The sequence below is a fragment of the Salmo salar genome, chromosome 04 (assembly GCF_965601325.2).
Source record: "Salmo salar chromosome 04, fSalSal1, whole genome shotgun sequence".
NCBI lineage: Eukaryota > Metazoa > Chordata > Actinopteri > Salmoniformes > Salmonidae > Salmo > Salmo salar.
In genome coordinates this window covers 53,928,560-53,951,978 of record NC_138294.1, presented here as the reverse complement: position 1 = coordinate 53,951,978, position 23,419 = coordinate 53,928,560, and the positions used below count along the sequence as shown (strand labels likewise).

Genomic DNA, 23,419 nt, shown 5'->3' with positions numbered 1-23,419 from the left:
TGTGTGTGTGTGTGTGTGTGTGTGTGTGTGTGTGTGTGTGTGTGTGTGTGTGTGTGGGGGAATACAGTGAAGAAGTCAGCAATATAATATATATGACCCAACACAAATCAGATGACCATTACATCTTCCAAGCTAACAGAATACGCACAACAAATACTTTGTTTGGCTCAGAGTAAATATTATTCTTATTCTCAGTACCACTACCCTCATTATCATACACCAAGTAGAATCAGTTCATGCAAGTATTGGATTACAGATCCTAATCAAAGGTAAACCATGTTGTTTTTGATAGATGTCAGAAGTACACTACTAATGCTGTGGAGGAACATGTGTTTATGCAAAGCTGATTGAAACGAGTTGAAACCCCCACTGGGTCTCTAATCGCTTACAGAAGGCACATGATTGTGCCATGGAAGACTGTCTGTATTATAACTACACCAATCATTTCTTACTCATAAAACAGACAATTTACCACATATTACACATAACAAAGACCCAGAGTGATAATTGGAGCAGAATGTTATCATGGCTGAATGTTTAAGAAATGTTCAAGATGTGAATGCATCGCGTCATCAAAAAACTGTAGAGATTGAAGGTGTGTGTCTATGCCCTCAATGTCTTCTTGTGTGTTCATTACATTCATGGTGAAATACAGTGATTGCAGTATTTGGAAAGAACCAAAACTTTATAAATATACTTCTAAATATTAGAGATATAGAAAAAGATCCACCTTGATTTATTCATAGGCAATCTGTTGGAAAAAAAAGTGGTTTTGTTATTTGTAAAGACAAGCTAGAGCATGATTATATAAATGGTTCTCATATGTTTCTGATTTCTTGGATTGAATATTTCTGACCTCTCTTTTCCTGGCATAATTTGTGTATTATTCTTACAAATAGTTGGTTAAATTTGGGCTTGTATTTGGGAAGCTGAAATAAAATAACTGTCTTCCAATGTGACAAATTGATTCACAAATAGGAATTGTGAATAATTTTTTATCTTACAAAGTATTCCTGGGTTCACCTCCCAAACAGATACCGTATGTGACCTTGGTCTACCAGAATACAGGCATATTGTTTATGTCCTAACAAAACTATCTCAACTATTTTACTATTGAAAAATTATATCATAGCACAGGTTTTTACAGAGTATAGTATACAGTATGTATATGAATTTAACTTGGATTTGAATATCTGAGCATTTTAGTAATATAAACAAATCAGAGATCTATGAGATTCAGATTATTTATTTATCTAAAATAAAATATATTATAAACTTGGTGGTTCGAGCCCTGAATGCTGATTGGTTGAAAGCCGTGGTATATCAGATTGTATACCACAATATGCCCCCAAAAATATTTGTACCGTTCTAATTACGTTGGTAACCAGTTTATAATAGCAATAAGGCAACTCTGGTGTTTGTGATACATGGCCAATATACCACGGCTAACGGCTTTATCCAGGCCCTAAGAACAGCCCTTAGCCGTGGTATATTGGCTATATACCACACCCCCTCGTGCCTTATTGCTTAATTATATCACTGTAGCCTTTAATGCCCACAATGAATTAGTAAGAACTAATCTCATGTCAGTCAGATGAACTGCTAGTTTCTTTAGTTTCTTTTGCTAAAAGTGCAATATTTAGTTTTCGACAGGCTGTGTTGTTTCATTTAATATCTAACGAACATTGTCAGCATGCTGATTATAAACTGGTTTAAGATGCCAAACACTGTAAAAGAGACAACCATGTTGATAACTGCAACTTGAGATTGGAAATCTTGCCTGCCTTATATGACTAACGTGTGTAACATTGTATGGTCTCTCCATTTCCAAAAAGGTCACTTGTACCCTTCTCTCTCCTATGTCAGTCATGGCTGTTGCTTATCCGTTAGAATGTAAAGGAATGGTACCTCAATCAGAGAAGGGAAAAGGGGTATAAATCTACACTGGTGTCCTAACCCTGTATGCTGTGAGGGGACTACTTCTTATGCCATTTTTTACACTGTGCTTTAATGTTTAGAACTTTTTGCACTAGTTCTAATAACTTTGTTTTCCTGAGATTTGTTTTAAAACTGTACTTACTAATTCCGTTCTAAAACAAGTATTATCCCATATCTGTGTTTCTAGTTGTATATGTAATCTGTTTTCTGTTTCTATTGTACTTTGGGCGAAGCAGTGCCTGCTCACTGTTAAAGCCCAATAAAGTAATACAATCGTTCATTAACAGACTCTCTTTTTGTGAGGGGTTAAATAAAAGATTTAGCTGTTTGTCATTTTACAATCTTATACATCCCGAATGTCTTTTCAGTTAGACACATTTTAAAATGAAGGTTAGCACTACCCTTGTAATCATGCCTCGAAATATATCAGTTGGTAGGTCACATACAGTGGCTTGCGAAAGTATTCCCCTGGGCATTTTTCCTATTTTGTTGCCTTAACACCTGGAATTAAAATGGAGTATTTGTATCATTTGATTTACACCACATGCCTACCATTTTGAAGATGCAAAATATTTTTTATTGTGAAACAAACAAGAAATAACACAAAAAAACACTTTTTGCAGCAATTACAGCTGCATGTCTTTTGGGGTATGTCTTTATAAGCTTGGCACATCTAGCCACTGGGATTTTTGCCCATTCTTCTATGCAAAACTGCTCCAGCTCCTTCAAGTTGGATGGGTTCCGCTGGTGTACAGCAATCTTTAAGTCATAACACAGATTCTCAATTGGATTGAGGTCTGGGCTTTGACTAGGCCATTCCAAGACATTTAAATGTTTCCCCTCAAACCACTCGAGTGTTGCTTTAGCAGTATGCTTAGGGTCATTGTCCTGCTGGAAGGTGAACCTCCGTCCCAGTCTCAAATCTCTGGAAGACTGAAACAGGTTTCCCTCAAGATTTTCCCTGTATTTAGCGCCATCCATCATTCCTTCAATTCTGACCAGTTTCCCAGTCCCTGCAGATGAAAAACATCCCCACAGCTTGATGCTGCCACCATCATGTTTCACTGTGGGGATGTTCATCGGGGTGATGAGAGGTATCGGGTTTGCACCAGACATAGTGTTTTCCTTGATGTCCAAAAAGCTACATTTTTGTCTCATCTGACCAGAGTACCTTCTTCCATATGTTTGGGGAGTCTCCCACATGCCTTTTGGCAAACACCAAACATGTTTGCTTATTTTTTTCTTTAAGCAATGGCTTTTTTCTGTCCACTCTCCTGTAACGCCCAGCTCTGTGGAGTGTAGGGCTTAAAGGGGTCCTATGGACAGATACTCCAATCACCGCTGTGGAGCTTTGCAGCTCCTTCAGGGTTATCTTTGGTCTCTTTGTTGCCTCTCTGATTAATGCCCTCCTTGCCTGGTCCGTGAGTTTTGGTGGGCTGCCCTCTCTTGGCAGGTTTGTTGTGGTGCCATATTCTTTCATTTTTTAATAATGGATTTAATGGTGCTCCGTGGAATGTTCAACGTTTCGGATATTTTTTTATAACCCAACCCTGATCTGTACTTCTCCACAACTTTGTCCCTGACCTGTTTGGAGAGCTCCTTGGTCTTCATGGTGCCCCTTGCTTAGTGGTGTTGCAGACTCTGGGGCCTTTCAGAACAGGTGTATATATCTTGAGATAATGTGACAGATCATGTAACACTTAGATTGCACACAGGTGGACTTTATTTAACTAATTATGTGACTTCTGAAGGTAATTGGTTGCACCAGATCTTATTTAGGGGCTTCATAGCAAAAGGGGTGAATACATGTGCACGCACCACTTTTCCATTTTGTTTTATATTTATTTTTTTAACAATTCATTTTTTAAGTTTCACTTAACCAATTTGGACTATTTTGTGCATGTCCATTACATTGAATCCAAATAAAAATCTATTTAAATTACAGGTTGTAATGCAACAAAATAGGAAAAACACCAAGGGGGATGAATACTTTTTCAAGGCACTGTAACAAGTCATAGAATCTGTGTTACTCCGTAACACCAGTAGGGAGAGCCATTGTTAAGTGAGAATTGTGAGAGAAAGTATGCTGTATATTTGTGAGAACTGTCTGCAGCACCATACTATTTCTGCATCAATATCAGTGAAAAGGTTTTATACTGATTACTGTGAAACAAAATGATTTAACTTCCTACTGACATCTGTTATATCATCAGAGTCCCACATTCCTGGAACAACAACAACATAGACTCCAAATCACATTTCAAATTTGATGTATATCAATATATATACACACGCTAACTGCCTAAGAAAACAAAATCTGTATAAGTATGTGACCTATGTTCTTAACAAAGCAACCTGTTTTAAAATTGATATTTTCATTTCACTTTCAAACACTGGAGTGAGCAACCACATTAGCATGGTCAAGTGTTACATAAATGGTACACCTTTTCAATATTACTGTCCTTGTGAATGATGCATAAGTAGTCTCCAACATTATTTGGTGATATTGTGTACAGTATATCCACTTTGGCAGCAGTTGTGTCTGATTGATTTCGCAATAATGTTCAATAATTGTTCTATTTCTCTTCAAACAGTACAGTATGTGGGCCTGGTCTCTCCAATACATCTGTTCTGTTGACGTCTGTCAGATGTTGAGAGAATTAATGGATCACAGCAAATGTTCACATCAGAAAGGGTCTCTGTGCTCTGTTGTATTGATGTTCAAATCTCATTCTCAACATTGGATCTAATAAAGTTACTCTAAAAGCATGATCCATTCCCAATGCTGGAAAGTGATGAAAGGCACATTTATATTAATCTTGTTTTAATGCTCTTGGAATGGTGCTGCTGCTACAGAAAGTCCTCTCTAAAGTTAATACTTTCAGGAACAGACATGGCCCATGGATGATATAGGGGTACATCTGTGGGACAGCCCCCTTGGTTCTGGGACAGGGACAAAGGATCCATGATTTAAAGTATGTTCCCCACTGTTTTACTTTGTCACTGTATTACCTATGACCTTCCCAAATCAAATCAAACTTTATTTGTCACATGCGCCGAATACAACAACTGTAGACCTTACCGTGAAATGCTTACTTACAAGCCCTTAACCAACAGTGCAGTTCAAGAAGAGTTAAGAAAAATATTGCCCAAATGAACTAAAGTAAAAAATGTAAAAATAATAAAAAGTAACACAATAACGAGGCTATATACAGGAGGTACCGGTACCGAGTCAGTGTACGGGGGTACAGGTCATGTCTACAAATATGGATCACTACATAGAAACATGAAAACATCTTGTTAACACTGGAGTTATTCTTGGGCACATTGAATAGAAAACAGAAAACCAAAACAGAAACCAGCTAATCCTGAAGCTTTCCTGTGGTTTTCCAGGTTGGCCAACTATATATCAATGGCCACTGTTAATGTGTTGGTCAAATAAAGACACACAACACATAATGTAACTCTATGACCAGAGAGATTACATCAACTAGGAAGCATATTGGTCACAGTCAATGTTTTACACCATTACTGCACATGAGAAGAGATTATTGTGGTTGACAGTCATTTTGCACACTGTCCTTTCCAGTGAGAGGCCAGAGGCGCTATGGCATTCAAATAGAAAGAGACTAGTCAGACGTCAAAAGGCTAATGTTACTCGGAGTATATGAGGTCGTTCATCAAATCCCTGAAACTAACAACAGCTAAAAGAGATCTAGGTACTGTATTAATGTATGCTGAAGGCCTTGACATTGTGTTTGCTTTTCACTAAGAAGTCATTAGATGGGTGAGGGGGTGGGGCTTCAGGGATACTACATTGAACTTTTTAGTGGGCATGAGGAAATTATTACAATCTCCTGTTTAAAGTACGAAAAAGTACCAAAAATAGTACCAAAAAAATGCATTCACTACTGTAAGTCGCTCTGGATAAGAGCGTCTGCTAAATGACTAAAATGTAAAATGTAAATGTAAAGATATACAGTACCAGTCAAAACTTTGAACACACCTGCTCATTCAAAAGTTTTTCTTTATTTTTACTATTTTCTACAACGTAGAATAATAGTGAAGACATCAAAACTATGAAATAACACATATGGAATCATGTATTAACCAAAAAAGTGTTAAACAAATCTAAATATATTTTAGATTTTAGATTCTTCACAGTAGCTACCCTTTGCCTTGATGACAGCTTTGCACACTCTTGCCATTCTCTCAACCAACTTCACCTGGAATGCTTTTCCAACAGTCTTGAAGGAGTTCCCACATATGCTGAGCACCTGTTGGCTGCTTTTCCAACACTCTCTGGTCCAACTCATCCCAAACCATCTCAATTAAGTTGAGGTCAGGTGATTGTGGCCAGGTCAGCTGATTCAGCACTCCATCACTCTCCTTCTTGGTCAAATAGCCCTTACACAGCATGGAAGTGTGTTGGGTCCTTGTCCTGTTGAAAAACAAATGATAGTCCCACTAAGCACAAACCAGATGGGATGGCGTATTGCTGCAGAATGCTGGGTTAGCCATGCTGGTTAAGTGGGCCTTGAATTCTAAGTAAATCACAGACAGAGTCACCAGCAAAGCACCCCCACACCATCACACCTCCTCCTCCATGCTTCACAGTGGGAACCACACATGGGGAGATCATCCGTTCACCTACTCTGTGTCTTACAAAGACACGGTGGTTGGAATCAAAAATCTCAAATTTGGACTCATCAGACCAAAGGACAGATTTCCACCGGTCTAATGTCCGTTGCTCGTGTTTCTTGACCCAAGCAAGTCTCTTCTTCTTCTTGGTGTCCTTTAGTACTGTTTTCTCTGCAGCAATTCGAACATGAAGGCCTGATTCACGCAGTCTCCTCTGAACAGTTGATGTTGAGATGTGTCTGTTACTGGAACTCTGTGAAGCATTTATTTGGGCTGCAATTTCTGAGGTGCAGTTAACTCTAATGAACTTATCTTCTGCAGCAGAGGTAACTCTGGGTCTTCCTTTCGTGAGAGACAGTTTCATCATAGCGCTTGATGGTTTTTGCGATTGCACTTGAAGAAACTTTCAAAGTTCTTCACATTTTCTGGGTTGACTGACCTTCATGTCTTAAAGTTATGATGGAGGGTAATTTCTCTTTGCTTATTTGAGCTGTTCTTGCCATAATATGGACTTGGTATTTTACCAAATAGGGCTATCATCTGTACACCACCCCTAACTTGTCACAACACAACTGATTGGCTCAAACACAAATTCCACAAATTAACTTTTAACAAGGCACAACTGTTAATTGAAATGCATTCCAGGTGACTACCTCATGAAGCTGGTTGAGAGAATGCCAAGAGTGTGCAAAGCTGTCATCAAGGCAAAGGGTGGCTACTTTGAAGAATCTGAAATATAAAATATATTTTGATTTGTTTAACACTTTTTTGGTTACTACATGAATCCATATGTGTTATTTCTTTGTTGTGATGTCTTCACTATTATTCTACAATGTGGAAAATAGTAAAAATAAAGAAAAACCCTTGAATGAGTGGGTGTGTCCAAACTTTTGACTGGTACTGTATATATTATAACCAAACACATTCCATGATATTTGAAGTCTCTCAGCCAACTGTGACAGATGCCTAGAAAGGAGTGAGCTGGGTAGCATACGCTCTCTCTCCCTATGCCAAGAGCTGACGGATCCTGCTGTTTCAAAGGGAGCCTAACACTTTGAGGCTTAGGCACAGCACTGACATGGATGGGGCTCAGTGCTGGAAAGTGTTGGGAGTGGAAAACCAGTCCCAGTTCAATTCCCTTCACCTCCACAGGTCCACTGAGATACTCCTGTTGACCTAAATGTGTGACAGGCATACTGTGTGTGTGTGTGTGTGTGTGTGTGTGTGTGTGTGTGTGTGTGTGTGTGTGTGTGTGTGTGTGTGTGTGTGTGTGTGTGTGTGTGTGTGTGTGTGTGAGTGTGTGAGAGAGAGATTCATTAGACATGTTCTAAATAGTATATAATTATAGCCAAACAGCTTTGAACTTAATTTCAGAGTTGAATTGGAAGAGGGCAGGGTTGGTAAATCCAGTCAGATGATGAAGAAACTGCACTGCATCTGTTTATATTAGGTAACCATGGAAAAAATGGATATGTATTTTACACAAATAACAGTGTTTAGAAGGGGCAATTAATGGGAAACCATCATTGCTTTCCATTGCCATTTTTACATAAATTATCGTCACTACAGTATGTCCAACTGTATCCCACATGAACATAAGCAGTGCCTGGTCATGGAACCAACATGTATACCTCTATCCAATACGTACATACAGTAGATGAATAAGGTCATAGATCTAGTCATAGATCCTCATGGCTGTTCAAATGTATTTGACATATGAATCACACAAGTCTTTTCCTTTTAAGTGGCAGGCTTGAAGGGATGGAAATATATTGCTCTACATATTTACTATTACGCCTTTTTTTTAACACTCTAAAGAGGTCAACTCTATGCTTTGAGAAGGCCTGGTATTTCTTCAGCTGTTGATATTGTAATAATGTTGTGAGTATGATCAGTGAGTAGCAATGGGGCTGTGGGCATATGCCCAGGATAGAGATGTCAATAATATAATTGACATTGCATGACTCCAAGGTTGTTGATACACCAGTAGTGTGACAGGATAAGATCCATAGTTTTTGTCCATATTTCTTAGGGGACCCTAATTAGTGGTGAATATGTGAAAGGTATAAAAGCATCCCTTAGTCATGTTCAGATGAGAGCCTTTGTCCAGAGGGTCCATACTGTACCACAGGAGGTTGGTGGCACCTTAATTTGGGAGAATGGGCTCATGGTAATGACTGGAGCGCAATCATGGAATGGTATCAAATATATGGTTTCCTGGTGTTTGATGCCATTCCATTTGCCGTCGTTCCAGACATTATTATGAGCCGTTCTCCCCTCAGCAGCCTCCACCGTGTACGTAGTGAAACTTGTGATGATGATGCATGGCTATGCATTCAGAATGTGTCTTTCAAATACATGTATTATGTGTGGTCTCAGGTAAGCCATAATCTTGACCTCTAACAGGTTGCATTATATTACAGACATAGCTCTCTCTCGCTCTCCCTTCTCTCTCTCTGTCTCTCTCTGCAGCATGCAAAAAGACACATGTAGGTTGTTTCCACGTAATTTTCAAACGTATTGTGAAGTGGAATCTATGTGGAAAATACATTGCATTTAGAAAATTAATCAACGTAAACTGTTGTTTTGAGGGTGAAATTTCAACCACGGGGTTGTCACCATGGCAAACAATTTTCAACATAGACAAGCCTTGAATTTATACCTTTGAAACAACTTCAGATCTTCAACATTATATCCACTATCAGAAAAAACTATAGGCTGGGCAGCACCTCCTACTGGAGAGCTCATCTATCTACAACTATGCATTTGGTCATCCAGGGTTTTAACTGGCTTTGATATTTGTCACTACCAATGTGCTATCGTGAGAATGATTATTGACTGATCTCTTAACTTTTGCTATTGACGTTATTCTAAGTGGTAGGTTTAACAGAGCAAATGAAATGTAACCATACCACACTGAACAAACATATAAACGCAACATGCAACAATTTCAAAGACTTTACAAAAGTTACAGTTCATATAAGGAAATCAGTCAATTTAAATTAATTAATTAGGCCATGATCTATGGATTTCACATGACTGGGAATACAGATATACACCTGTTGGTCACAGATACCTTAAAAAAAGTAGGGATGTGGATCAGAAAACCGGTCAGTATCTGGTGTGACCACCATTTGCCTCATACATCACAACACATCTCCTTTAAGCCAACAGCATACCACCCTGCATCCCACTGCTGGCTTGCTTCTGAAGGTCCTGAGATGGGAGACCAGACGCTGCTGGAAGTGGTGTTGGAGGGCCAATAGGAGGCACTCTTTCCTCAGATCTAAAAAAAATAGCCCCAGGGCAGTGATTGGGGACACTGACCTGTGTAGGGTGCCGTCTTTCGGATGGGATGTTAAACGGGTGTCCTGACTCTCTGTGGTCACTAAAGATCCTATGGCACTTATTGTAAGAGTAGGGGTGTTAACCCTGGTGTCCTGGCTAAATTCCCAAGCTGTCCCTCATGCCATCATGGTCACCTAATCATCCCCAGCTTACAATTGGCTCATTCATCCCCCTCCTCTCCCCTATAACTATTCCCCAGGTTGTTGCTGTAAATGAGAATGTGTTCTCAGTCAACTTACCTGGTAAAATAAAAGTATTTGATCAGGCTGTTTATTGTGGCCTGAGGAATGTTGTCCCACTCCTCTTCAATGGCTGTTTGAAGTTGCTGGATATTGGTGGGAACTGGAACATGCTGTCATACATGTCAATCCAGAACATCCCAAACACACTGAACAAAAATAAAAACGATATATAGTGCATTTGAAAAGTATTCAGACCCATTGACTTTTTCCACCTTTTGTTACGTTACAGCCTTATTCTAAATTGGATTAAATAAATAAACATTCTCATCAATCTCCACACAATAACCCATAATGACAAAGCGAAAACAGGTTTTTATAATTTTTGAGACATTTATTAAAAATAAAAAACCCAAATACCTTATTTACATAAGTATTCAGACCCTTTGCTATGAGACCCGAAATTGTGTTTAGGTGCATCCTGTTTCCATTAATCATCCTTGACATGTTTCTACAACTTGACTGGAGTCCACCTGTGGAAAATTCAATTGATTGGACAGGATTTGGAAAGGCACACAGCTGTCTACATAAGGTAAAATCAAATGAAATCAAATGTTATTGTTCACATACACGTGTTTAGCAGGTTATTGCGGGTGTAGCGAAATGCTTCAGATTCTAGATCTAACAGTGCAGTAATATCTAACAGTAATATCTAACAATTTCACAAAAATACGCACAAATCTGAAGTAAAGGAACGGAATTAAGAATATATAAATATTGGGCGAGCAATGTTAGAGTGGCATAGACTTAGATACAGTAGAATAGGATATAATACAGTATATACATATGCAATGATTAATGCAAAATATATAAACATTATTAAAGTGACTAGTGTTCCAAGTCTATGTATATAGGGTTGCAGCCTCTAATGTGCTAGTGCTTGCTATTTAACAGAATGTAACAGTCTGATGGCCTTGAGATAGAAGCTGTTTTTCAGTCTCTCGGTCCCAGCTTTGATGTACCTGTACTGACCTCACCTTCTGGATGATGGCGGGGTGAAGAGGCAGTAGTTCGGGTGGTTGTTGTCCCTGATTATCTTTTTGGCCTTCCTGTGACATCGGGTGCTGCAGGTGTCCTAGAGGACAGGTAGTTTTCCTACGGTGATGCATTGGGCAGACCGCACCACCCTCTGGAGAGCCCTGCTGTTGCGGGCGGTGCAGTTGCCATACCAGGCGGTGAAACAGCCCGACAGGATGCTATCAATTGTGCATCTGTAAAAGTTTGTGAGGGTTTTAGGTGCCAGGCCAAATTTATTCAGCCTCCTGAGGTTGAAGAGGCGCTGTTGCGCCTTCTTCACCAGACTGTCTGTGTGGGTGGACCATTTCAATTTATCAGTAATATGTACGCCAAAGAACTTGAAGCTTTCAACCTTCTCCACTTCGGTCCCATCGGTGTGGATAGGAGCGTGCTCCCTCTGTTGTTTCCTGAAGTCAATAATCAACTCCTTTGTTTTGATGACATTGGGTGAGAGGTTATTTTCCTGGCACTACACTCCCAGGGCCCTCACCTCCTCCCTGTAGGCTGTCTCGTCATTGTTGGTAATCAGGCCTATTACTGTTGTGTCGTCTGCAAACTTGATGATTGAGTTGGAGGCATGCAAGGCCACGCAGTCATGGGTGAACAGGGAGTACAGGAGGGGGCTGAGCACGTATCCTTGTGGGGCACCAGTGTTAAGTATCAGCGAAGTGGAGGTGTTTTTTCCTACCTTCACCACCTGGGGGTTCTCAGTTAATTGTGCAGACAGGAATAAATATATCATGATTCCTTATGTGTTATTTCATAGTTTTGATGTCTTCACTATTATTCTACAATGTAGAAAACAGTAAAAATAAAGAAAAACCCTTGAATGAGTAGGTGTTCTAAAACTTTTGGCCGGTAGTGTATATACTGTATTCTATTCTACTGTATCTTAGTCTATGCCGCTCTGACATTACTCGTCCATATATTTATATATTCTTAATTCCTTTCCACTTTACTTAGATTTGTGTGCATTGGGTATATGTTGTGAAATTGTTAGATATTACTTGTTAGATATTACTGCACTATCGGAGCTAGAAACACAAGCATTTCGCTACACCTGCAATACTTATGTAAATTAGATATTTCTGTTTTTGTAATTTTCATACATTTGCAAAGAAAATCTAAAAAACGTTTTTTTGCTTTGTCATTATGGGGTATTGTGTGTAGATTGATGAAAAAAACATTTATTTAATCAATTTTGGAATAAGGCTGTAACGTAAACAAATGTGGAAAAAGTATGAAAACTTTCCGAGTGCACCATACACATATATATATATACAGTTGAAGTCGTAAGTTTACATACACTTTAGCCAAATACATTTAAACTCCGTTTTTCACAATTCCTGACATTTAATCCTAGTAAAAATTCCCTGTATTAGGTCAGTTAGGATCACCACTTTATTTTAAGAATGTGAAGTGTCAAAATAATAATAGAGAGAATTATTTATTTTATTTATTTCATCACATTCCCAGTGGGTCAGAAGTTTACATACACTCAGTTAGTATTTGGTAGCATTGCCTTTAAATTGTTTGACTTGGATCAAACATTTCGGGTAGCCTTCCACAAGCTTCCAACAATAAGTTGGGTGAATTTTGGCCCATTCCTGCTGACAGAGCTGGTGTAACTGAGTCAGGTTTGTAGGCCTCCTTGCTCACACATGCTTTTTCAGTTCTGCCCACAAATGTTCTATAGGATGAGGTCAGGGCTTTGTGATGGCCACTCCAATACCTTGACTTTGCTGTCCTTAAGCCATTTTGCCACAACTTTGGAAGTATACTTGGGGTCATTGTCCATTTGGACGACCCATTTGCGACCAAGCTTTAACTTCCTGATTGAGGTCTTGAGATGTTTATCAGACCAGAGGTCATTTCTCCAAAAAGTACGATATTTGTCCCCATGTGCAGTTGCAAACCGTAGTCTGGCTTTTTTATGCCGGTTTTGGAGCAGTGGCTTCTTCCTTGCTGAGCGGCCTTTCAGGTTATGTCAATATAGGACTCGTTTTACTGTGGATATAAATACTTTTGTACCTGTTTCCTCCAACATCTTCACAAGGTCCTTTGCTGTTGTTCTAGGATTGATTTGCACTTTTTGCACCAAAGTACGTTCATCTCTAGGAGACAGAACGTGTCTCCTTCCTGAGCGGTATGACGGCTGCGTGGTCCCATGGTGTTCATACTTGCGGACTATTGTTTGTACAGATGAACGTGGTACCTTCAGGCGTTTGGAAATTGCTCCCAAGGATGAACCAGACTTGTGGAAGCCTAAAAAAAAATTCTGAGGTCTTGGCTGATGATGTCAAGCAAAGAGGCACTGAGTTTGAAGGTAGGCCTTGAAATACATCCACAGGTACACCTTCAATTGACTCAAATTATGTCAATTGGCCTATCAGAAGCTTCTAAAGCCTTGAATTCATTTTCTGGTATTTTCCAAGCTGTTTAAAGGCACAGTCAACTTAGTGTATGTAAACTTCTGACCCACTGGAATTGTGACACAGTGAATTATAAGTGAAATACTCTGTCTGTGAACAATTGTTGGAAAGATTACTTGTGTCAAACACAAAGTAGATGTCCTAACCGACTTCCCAAAACTATAGTTTGTTAACAAGAAATTTGTGGAGTGGTTGAAAAACGAGTTTTAATGACTCCAACCTAAGTGTATGTAAACTTCCGACTTCAACTGTATATATATTTATATATATGTTTGTTTTGTTTTTTGTAGCTTTTTGTGTTGCTTCTCTAAAAAACTACTAGCAACTTAGCAATTTTATTAAATTGACTTTAGCTCACCCAGATAGGTTCCCAATCTCATAACTAGCTACAAAGACGCCATTTCAGTCTATCAATCAAATTAGAGTAGCTATATTAGCTGGCATGCCTGCTGGCAAGATTGATAGTCTTTAGAAAAGCAAGCAATTACTAAATGTATTGAATAAGACTCCCATTCCTTTTAATATTTATCCCAGATTTTAGAAAAGATGCAGAGAAGCATATTTTGTATAAAAAAAATAGAAATAAATAAACAGTCAGGAAGATACCGACAGCTCAAGAGGTATGCTTAGACATGCAAAAAACTGCTTCAGGTGTTTGAAAAATTCTAAATTCTCCAACTTCCAGAGGGTGTCCGGAACACCGGAACAGCCATCCTCATGTACTCTGTGTCCCTTCAGATTTTTGGGGTGCATGATGCCCCTGATAACGCATTAAGTGCTCTATTCAATTCATATCGTGGAAGTTCAGCGTTACAGAGTGATTGAAATTTAAAGGCAATGTTCCCTCGTTAGTGCATTCACGGTAAATGTTGCATATGTCGGTACAATCGGAAATGACCTTTACATTTATATTGCGCAATCTGTAACACTTCAGTTATACAGATTGAATAGAGCTCTAAATTGTTGTATAAATACAAAGTATCTGGCATTTTCCCATTTGAACTTTGTTGTGCTTTTAAATGGTTGAATGCCCACTGATAACACATTTAGATGACAACTAAACCAAAAATCTGACATAGTTTTTCCATTGGAATTTTGTTGGACTTTTAGATGGTTGAAGGCATAGTGATAACACATTAGGAATTCAACAAACTCTGTATGTCCTTTATGAGTGGGTAAATAAAGGTTGAAATCTCGTTGATCAACGTCTCAACCAAATATGATCCACATTTCAACGTTGAAATGACGTAATGTGGCCAGTAGTGGGATGTTCTGGTTTTGGCGGATCTATCAAGCCACACGACCCGGGCAGCGTTCATCACTGTAGTTTCAATGGAGTGGCACGTAATAGGCGCAGCCCAATCAGATACAAGAGGGGCGGATCTTTCGAAAAGGATTGCTTTAAGTTACGGTATGAGTGTGGGTTACGGTACCGTCCCCCTGCCTTGATGTGGATGGAGATAACTGTCGATGTGCGAACGTTTGAGCATCAGACAGCTCAGGTTAGGGCCATAGCATCATAGACAAAAGCCTAGTATGCTGAAATAGCAACGACTGAAAGTATTTAGACATGGCACCTAAATCTATGTCTGAAAAGTTTGCACACATAGAGGAGATTGACTTGAAAGAGTCTACTTGCATTTGCAGGAAACATTGTAACAACTGTAAAATCTTCCTGGGATTCTTCGTCTTATCCCTTTCATTGCATCTAGTAACGCTTTTCTGTTATTTGGACCTGAGATCCGAGGTGAAACGCGAGATTCTCCAGAAGAACAGAGAGGAGACAGTGTCGCCGGCCGCAGACGATATGAATGACCGATATTCTCCAGTATTCCAGCTGTTGGATATCAGTTACCCAACTGATCTACAGCCACAGGTAGGTTAATTATCGGCTCTTTAATAGTAATAACATTAAACATATATTTACATTTGGTAAGAATTCATATAAATACACATAAGAGGACCAAGGTGTAGCCCACACCAAATTATTTTCACTTGTGGGATGTTGAAACAACATGTGGCAATTTCTGTCAATTCTGATGAAAGGATGTGTATGATGAATATTTACTGCCATCAGTTAGAAACTTTAAATTGTCCTTGATCAGACGCAATAATACAGTATATTGGTCAGTGTTTCTCAGATAAGAACTACCTAGGCTTTGTTTTATTATGATACAGTCTAGTTGCATGTTGGCAGTATAGCTATACAGAGCATAGTTTCAAGGTTGAGGTGCCCAATTGTTTATTGTTGCTTGAGATGGATAATGGTTAATAATGCTTTTGGTGAAAGTATTTTTTCCAAAGTGGTTTGGCGAGGATTTGAATAGTGAATGTATGGTTTAAGTGACCTGATGGTGCATGTTGAGATGAGCAGACATCTACAGTAGAGAATACTGCCTGCATGCCATCAGCATGTGGCACAGTAAGATTCCACCCATCCCCTCCAAGTATTAACAAGCCACTCTCACATTTTAATGCATTGGCATATTATATTGCCTTACAATTTCTTAATTGACTTCAGAAAAAACCTGGGGCCATTTGAGTTGTTACTGGAATCAAATCCTGAAAGGAGCTAAAGTTCACTTGTCAGCTATTCTTTAAGCCTGTGGATTGACAGCATGGGAGACAGAATGCTCCCACCTGTCTGTGAGGCTGGGGTGTAAGATGGCTCTGCCAAATGTGCTTGGTTTAGAAAATATCCTTTTACAGAAGCATGGTCAGCCATGTTAAAAATACTGCTGCACAGAAACATCATGGCAGTAAAATGAGACTAAGTGGATGCCTTTCAATTACACATAAATTACACCAACAATTCTGCAATGTTAAGATCCATCTGGCCCTCATCTATGTTATAATCAGATGAGATGAGAAAAGTTTATTGGTTTGTTTGTGATCATGTCGCTCTGAATTCTCCAGAATCCACATTGTTGTTTTTGACCTTGCTACGCGCTGCAACACAACTGGTTGCTCATATCTAAAGATGACCATAGTACCAACAACAAAAAATCCTCAGCTTTTAAGTTCAGTCACTATGTTTTTTGTAGGCCTGTGGATGGTTTATTCATTGAGGTTTATTTAGAGAAAAACACTTCAAAAATCCCAAATGAGATTGTAAATGAACTAAAGCAGGTAAATGACCCCCCGCTTCATCATTTCAACTTCCTCAGGCATTGTGGCTTGTCTCCAGAGCTCAGTGTGAAATCTCTGGCTAGCAGAGTTAGCTCCACAAAAGATCCAGTGCCAACTCTCAACATCACTATTAAATCAAACTGTGTGCTCTGTTGGAGTATGAGATTTCTAACAGGATATTACCTTAATAGCAACATTGTGCACGCAATTAATAACATCCACCCAATTACTCAACTCCATTAAAATGTATCTTTGTGGGAGAATGTACACATGGCTGTGAATGTTAAGAGACAGGCAAATATTTGAAGTCAGAGATTTTGGAAATATCTATATTTGGAAATATCTATATTTGGAAATATCTGTGAAAGATGTGATTACGGATGTGTGTATTGTTTCTGTTGTTTCTATTTGTCTGTAGTGTAAATTGCATTGGGTCCTTATTACCATAGATTCAAGCAAAGGCCCAACCTGAACCAAAGAACCATCCAGAGGGGATATGGTCAGGGTTCAATCTGAGGGCTGTAGTTATAGAGGTTAGGGACTGTCATTTTACATAATCTTTTGTAATACCCACCACTCAAGCTCATAAAACATAAGTAAACATCCCTGATGGTGAACTGTAGATGTGTGGTCAAGAACGATGTGCTTATTTTAGCTGTAGGTTTTAATAGAGTTATTTGGAATGATTTCAAAGGAACAGTGGGCCTCAGGCCATATTTGTTACTGGGGACAGGTGTCAAGACTATTACACATTTTGTTCTGCTTGCAAGGGAGTTAGGAAAGAATGTTAGAATGTCCATAATTGTCAATGATGTTTGCCATGATATGCACCTGCTTCTATTTAGATTAACTTGAGGGTGTAGCTAGTGGTTACACAGATGTTATGTTCTTTCTTATGGGAAGCTATCCATACAAACAAAACATTTTGTGTCTTTCGGTATGTTTAGAAAACAGAGGAGAGACTAAGAGTTACTGCTAACTAAAGAAATGAGTCAAGAAAGCCAAAATTGTTTCCTGTTGACTATTATTTTGAAGGTGAAAGCTTTTTATATCATAAAGGGATTTACCTCTTGCATGAGACTGGACACAATAGCACATGTTCATTGCTTCTCCCTCTTGGAGCTACTAATTAGATCAACCAAACAGTTTCTAACCTCATGACTTAAGACCGTGTTAGCACACAGAGCTAAAGTCTAGGCAATGGTATTAGCCTTGGGAACTAAAACAAGTCTCCAGGTCTCAGGCAAGGTTACTCATCATATCAGGGTAATTCACAGAACCACCACTGCAACACTTCAACCCCATTCAACCTCCTCCTCCTCTCCACCAGCAGCTAATATACATCAACTGTATGTTCCAAATCACATGCAACTATTTTCGAAGGAGACTAATATTGAGCAATCATATAGCAGTAAATGGATGGCTTTCCCATAGAATTATATTCAAAGTAGGCCCCCTATTTACACAAATGACAACACACGTCACTCAATTCAGTACTTCCTAGTTCCATGTATCAAACCGTTATTTCAGTTAAATTAAAACCAGGAAAATCTGGAGAGTCCCCTGCTGATTATAGAACCATAAGTTTAATCAATTGTGACAATAAAATAATAACAAAGCTTATAAGCAATAGAATGGCAAAATCTTACCAGACTTGATACATATCAATCAAACAGGGTTTATTAAAAATAGACACAAACAAATACAAGAACATTTTTCAGTTTAATACAATAAGCAAAAAAAACAAGATATAGATTAATCAATAATGGCTGTTAAAGCCGAAAAGGTTTTTGACCGTCTTGAATGACCTTTTCTACTCAAAACTTTGGAAGCTTTCAACTTTTCAGCTGAAATACATGTCATTCAAATATTGTATAAATGTCCTAAAGCAAAAAATATACACAAATAATACATTATCTGATGAAATTGCATTAGAAAGGGACGCAAGACAGGGATGTCCCCTCTCCCCCCTCCTGTTTACAGTGGCAGTTGAACCGCTTGCAGAAAGACAGGACAAACGTAACAGGTATCAGCATTGGTAAACATGAATATAAACTAAACTTATTTGTAGATCATCTCCTGATATACCTGGCCAATATTCAAAACTCAATGCCCCCTTTGCTAAAACTTATGACATATAGTTAGATGCATTAAAGAGGAACAATGGGTGCATATTGTCCCCAGAATCTTTTTAGGTGTCGATTTTCAAAGGATAAATCTAAGAACATTAACAACTTCATAGTTAAGAACACTATAACAATATGGAAGAAAATGAAAGGATTTTGGAGACAGGGGTAGGAATACACAATAGGGGTTTTTAATACACCCAAAACAAACACGTATACAAAAACACTTGGCTGTACCCAAACAAAAGAGCGAGGGCAAACCTTGTTGACCAACACGGGACGATACCCGTAATACAAAATATATATAGCACGCAGCATAACAGCTGCACCAACGCATATGTACTTGCACCACCAACGGACATGGGAACAATAACTGACAAAGACAGAGGGAACAGAGGGCACATATATAACATGCTAATCAGGGGAAATGGGATCCAGGTGTGTGTGACCAGACAAGAAAGTCCAGGGTTGATGATAATGAATCCTGTTCAGTAAAGCCTAGAAACCCTGTGACGTAGACCTCCGGAACTGGTGAACAGCATGAGCATCAGTGCTGGGGGGATCCATGACAGTATCCCCCCCCCCCCCCCCAGACGCGGGACGACACCAGGGGTGCGATGCGGGTCGGTCTGTGAAAATCCCTGGTCAGCAAAGCGTCCAGGATGTCCACCGCAGGAACCCAGCACCGCTCCTCTGGGCCGTACCCCTCCCAGTCTTTGAGGTACTGGAGACCCCTGCGACACCTCGAATCAGGACCTCCCGGACCGAGTACGCCGGACCTCCCTCGATGTCCAGAGTAGGAAGTGGGGTGTCACTGGGTCCAGCCTCTGCGAGGGGACCAGGCACCACTGGTCTGAGGAGAGACGCATGAAAGGTTGGGTTAATGCGGTAATCAACAGGGAGTTGTAAACGGGCACGTTACCTCATTAACCCTCCTCAGGACTTTAAAAGGCCCCACAAACCGCAGGCTCAGCTTCAGGCAGGGCAGGCGGAGGGGCAGGTTCCGGGTGGGGAGCCAAACCCGGTCGCCTGGGGAGAAAACAGGCGCCTCACTGCAGTGGCGGTCGGCCTGTTCCTTGTGCCGACACATGGTGCGCTGGAGATGAGTGTGTGCAGTGTTCCAGATCTCCTCAGCGCACTGAAACCACTCGTCCACCACAGGAGCCTCGGTCTGGCTCGGATGCCAAGGTGCCAGGGCCAGCTGATACTCCTTTCTAGTGTGTGTTGGGGTGAGGTTAGTGAAGGAATGGCGGAGGGAATTCTGCACGTACTCTGCCCAAGGTTGAAACTCCGCCCACTCCCCTGGCCGATCCTGACAGTAACATCGCAGGAACCTGCCCACCTCCTGGTTGACCCTCTCCACCTGCCCATTTGCTTGAGGCCGATAACCAGAGGTGAGACTGACCGTGACCCCCAGACATTCCATGAATGCCTTCCATACCCATGAGGTGAACTGAGGGCCACGATCTGACACAATATCCTCCGGGATCCCATAGTGCCCGGAAGACGTGCGTAAAAAGAGCATCCGCAGTTTGCATGGCCGACGGAAGCCCAGGCAGAAGAAGGAGGCGACAAGCTTTGGAAAACTGGTCCACAACAACAAGAATAGTGGTGTTCCCTTGGGGGTCACTGACAAAGTCCACCAAGAGGTGAGACCAGGGTCATTGTGGAACTGGCAGGGGAAGGAGCTTTCCATAAGGGAGGTGTCTGGATGTCTTAGATTGAGCACAGATGGAGCAGGAAGAGATGTAAACACGGACGTCCCTAGCCAAGGTGGACCACCAGTACTTCTCCGTAAGGCAGGCAATGTTACAGCCTATCCCAGGATGACCCGACACATGTGCGCCCAGGAAAGGAGGCGGTCCCGCACACCTGTGGGCACGTAGGTGCGGTTCTCTGGGCACTGTGCAGGTGCGGGTTCTGTACGCAGGGCCTGCCGTATGTCGGCGTCCACGTCCCATACCACTGGTGCGATGAGCCTGCCCTATAGGAAATTGTGAATTGGAACCTGGCGAAGAATAGAGCCCACCTGGCCTGTCTCGGGTTTAGCCTCTTCATTGCCCTGATGTACACCAGGTTGCGGTGCTCCATCCACAACAGGAAAGGGTGTTTGGACCCCTCCAGCCAGTGCCTCCACGCCTTCTGAGCCTTCTTGACCGCCAAGAGTTCCCGGTCCCCTACATCGTAGTTCCTCTGGGCGTGGCTCAGCTGTTTAGAGTAGTAAGGGAAGACCCCCATGAAATGGACAAAAATTAATGGGATCTTATTGGCACTGTACAAAACATATACACGATGTACAATACCACTCATTTGGACGCCGTTTCATTTAAAACATATTGCAAATGTCATATGGCAAATGCCAAGTGTCACACAGCAAAAATCCAATAGATGGCGAGCGCGCTCCACCGTCAATTTTCTTATTGCAAATGTAACACAAGTCAAGACCCAAGAGTAACATCTTGAAAATATATTTTTTTTTTCAAAAACGTATCACCCCCTTAAAAAAGTGCTTTCTGGACCGTTTTTCGAAATTCTTTCGATTTTTATGTCAATTATACATGTATAAGAACTGTATGAACAGTTCATATTTTATTGTCATATTATTATTATTATTTTACTTGTCCATAAGGCATATGTTTTGTCCATTTGCAATATGATTTCATAGGAAGTCAAAAGTACAAGTTAAAAGTCAGTGAACCATTGCCAAATGCAATAGGAAATGTCCAAATGCAATATGAAAGTATTGAAAGTGCCAAATCAGGATGTTTTGTCAAGACCCAAGAGTAAAATTTAGAAAATTTAGGAACTCAAAAGTCGAAGTCAAAAGTCACTTCTTTCTTTTGTTGCCAAATGCCATAAGAAATGACCAAATGCAATATGAAAGTATTGAATGTGCCAAATCAGGATGCTTTGTCCATTTGCCATGTACGATCATAGGAAGTCGGTTTCCAAACCCAAAAGTCAGTGAACCATGTCCAAATGGCATTTATACTGCCCAAATGATATATAGCTATGTTAAGCCATGAATCAAGCTAAATGGTCTATTTGTCATGTATGATGAGGGAGAAGTGGGACTCTGTTGTTTTCTGTTTGATTTTTAAAAAATGTCCAAAATGACCAGCGGCACCCCCTATTGGATGGGCACGGGTGGGGGGTGCTCCCTACCCAACCGTAGACCCCTTGCTCCCCCCTAAAGGTATTAAAAAACATTTTTAAAATGTGCTTCTGATAACCCATTCCAATCACCAGGTGCACGGCTGTCCATTTGCAATATGTTTTAACCTGTTAGGGCTAGGGGGCAGTATTGACACGGCTGGATAAAAAAAACATACCCGATTTAATCTGGTTACCACTCCTACCCAGTAACTAGAATATGCATATACTTATTACATATGGATAGAAAACACCCTAAATTTTCTAAAACTGTTTGAATGGTGTCTGTGAGTATAACAGAACTCATTTGGCAGGCAAAACCCTGAGACATTTTCTGACAGGAAGTGGATACCTGATGTGTTGTATTACCTTTAAACCTATCCCATTGAAAAACACAGGGGCTGAGGAATATTTTGGCACTTCCTATTGCTTCCACTAGATGTCACCAGCCTTTACAAAGTGTTTTGAGTCTTCTGGAGGGAGATCTGACCGAACAAGAGCCATGGAACGATGATGGCCCATTAGACACCTGGCGCGCGAGTTCATGTTGGGTACCCTCGTTCCAATACGTTATAAAAGAGTATGCATTCGTCCACCTTGAATATTATTCATGTTCTGGTTAAAAAAGGCCCTAATGATTTATGCTATACAACGTTTGACATGTTTGAACGAACGGAAATATATTTTTTCCCCTCGTTCATGACGAGAAGTCCGGCTGGCTTAGATCATGTGCTAACAAGACGGAGATTTTTGGACATAAATGATGAGCTTTTTTGAACAAAACTACATTCGTTATGGACCTGTGATACCTGGAAGTGACATCTGATGAAGAGAATCAAAGGTAATGGATTATTTACATAGTATTTTCGATTTTAGATCTCCCCAACATGACGTCTAGTCTGTATCGCAACGCGTATTTTTCTGGGCGCAGTGCTCAGATTATTGCAAAGTGTGATTTCCCAGTAAGGTTATTTTTAAATCTGGCAAGTTGATTGCGTTCAAGAGATGTAAATCTATAATTCTTTAAATGACAATATAATATTTTACCAATGTTTTCTAATTTTAATTATTTAATTTGTGATGCTGACTTGACTGCCGGTTATTGGAGGGAAACGATTTCCTCAACATCAATGCCATAGTAAAACGCTGTTTTTGGATATAAATATGAACTTGATAGAACTAAAAATGCATGCATTGTCTAACATAATGTCCTAGGAGTGTCATCTGATGGAGATTGTAAAAGGTTAGTGCATCATTTTAGCTGGTTTTATGGTTTTGGTGACCCTGTCTTTGAATTGACAAAACATTACACACAACTCTTGTAAATGTACTGTCCTAACATACTCTAAATTTATGCTTTCGCCGTAAAACCTTTTTGAAATCGTAAAACGTGGTT

The 23,419-nt window shown here is 40.1% G+C and overlaps 1 protein-coding gene across 4 annotated transcripts in view; it reads left to right on the top strand.

Moving 5' to 3' along the window:
- The first annotated feature begins 15,063 nt into the window (after window positions 1-15,063).
- The window catches only part of LOC106603304 (uncharacterized), a 72,374-nt gene continuing 64,018 nt past the window's right edge, over window positions 15,064-23,419 (top strand). For all 4 annotated transcript variants that reach the window (XM_082974565.1, XM_082974563.1, XM_082974562.1 and 1 more), the window contains exon 1: window positions 15,064-15,491. In XM_082974565.1, the coding sequence (XP_082830691.1) occupies window positions 15,186-15,491 (306 nt within the window). In that variant the 5' untranslated portion in view covers window positions 15,064-15,185. The remainder of the gene's footprint in view (window positions 15,492-23,419) is intronic.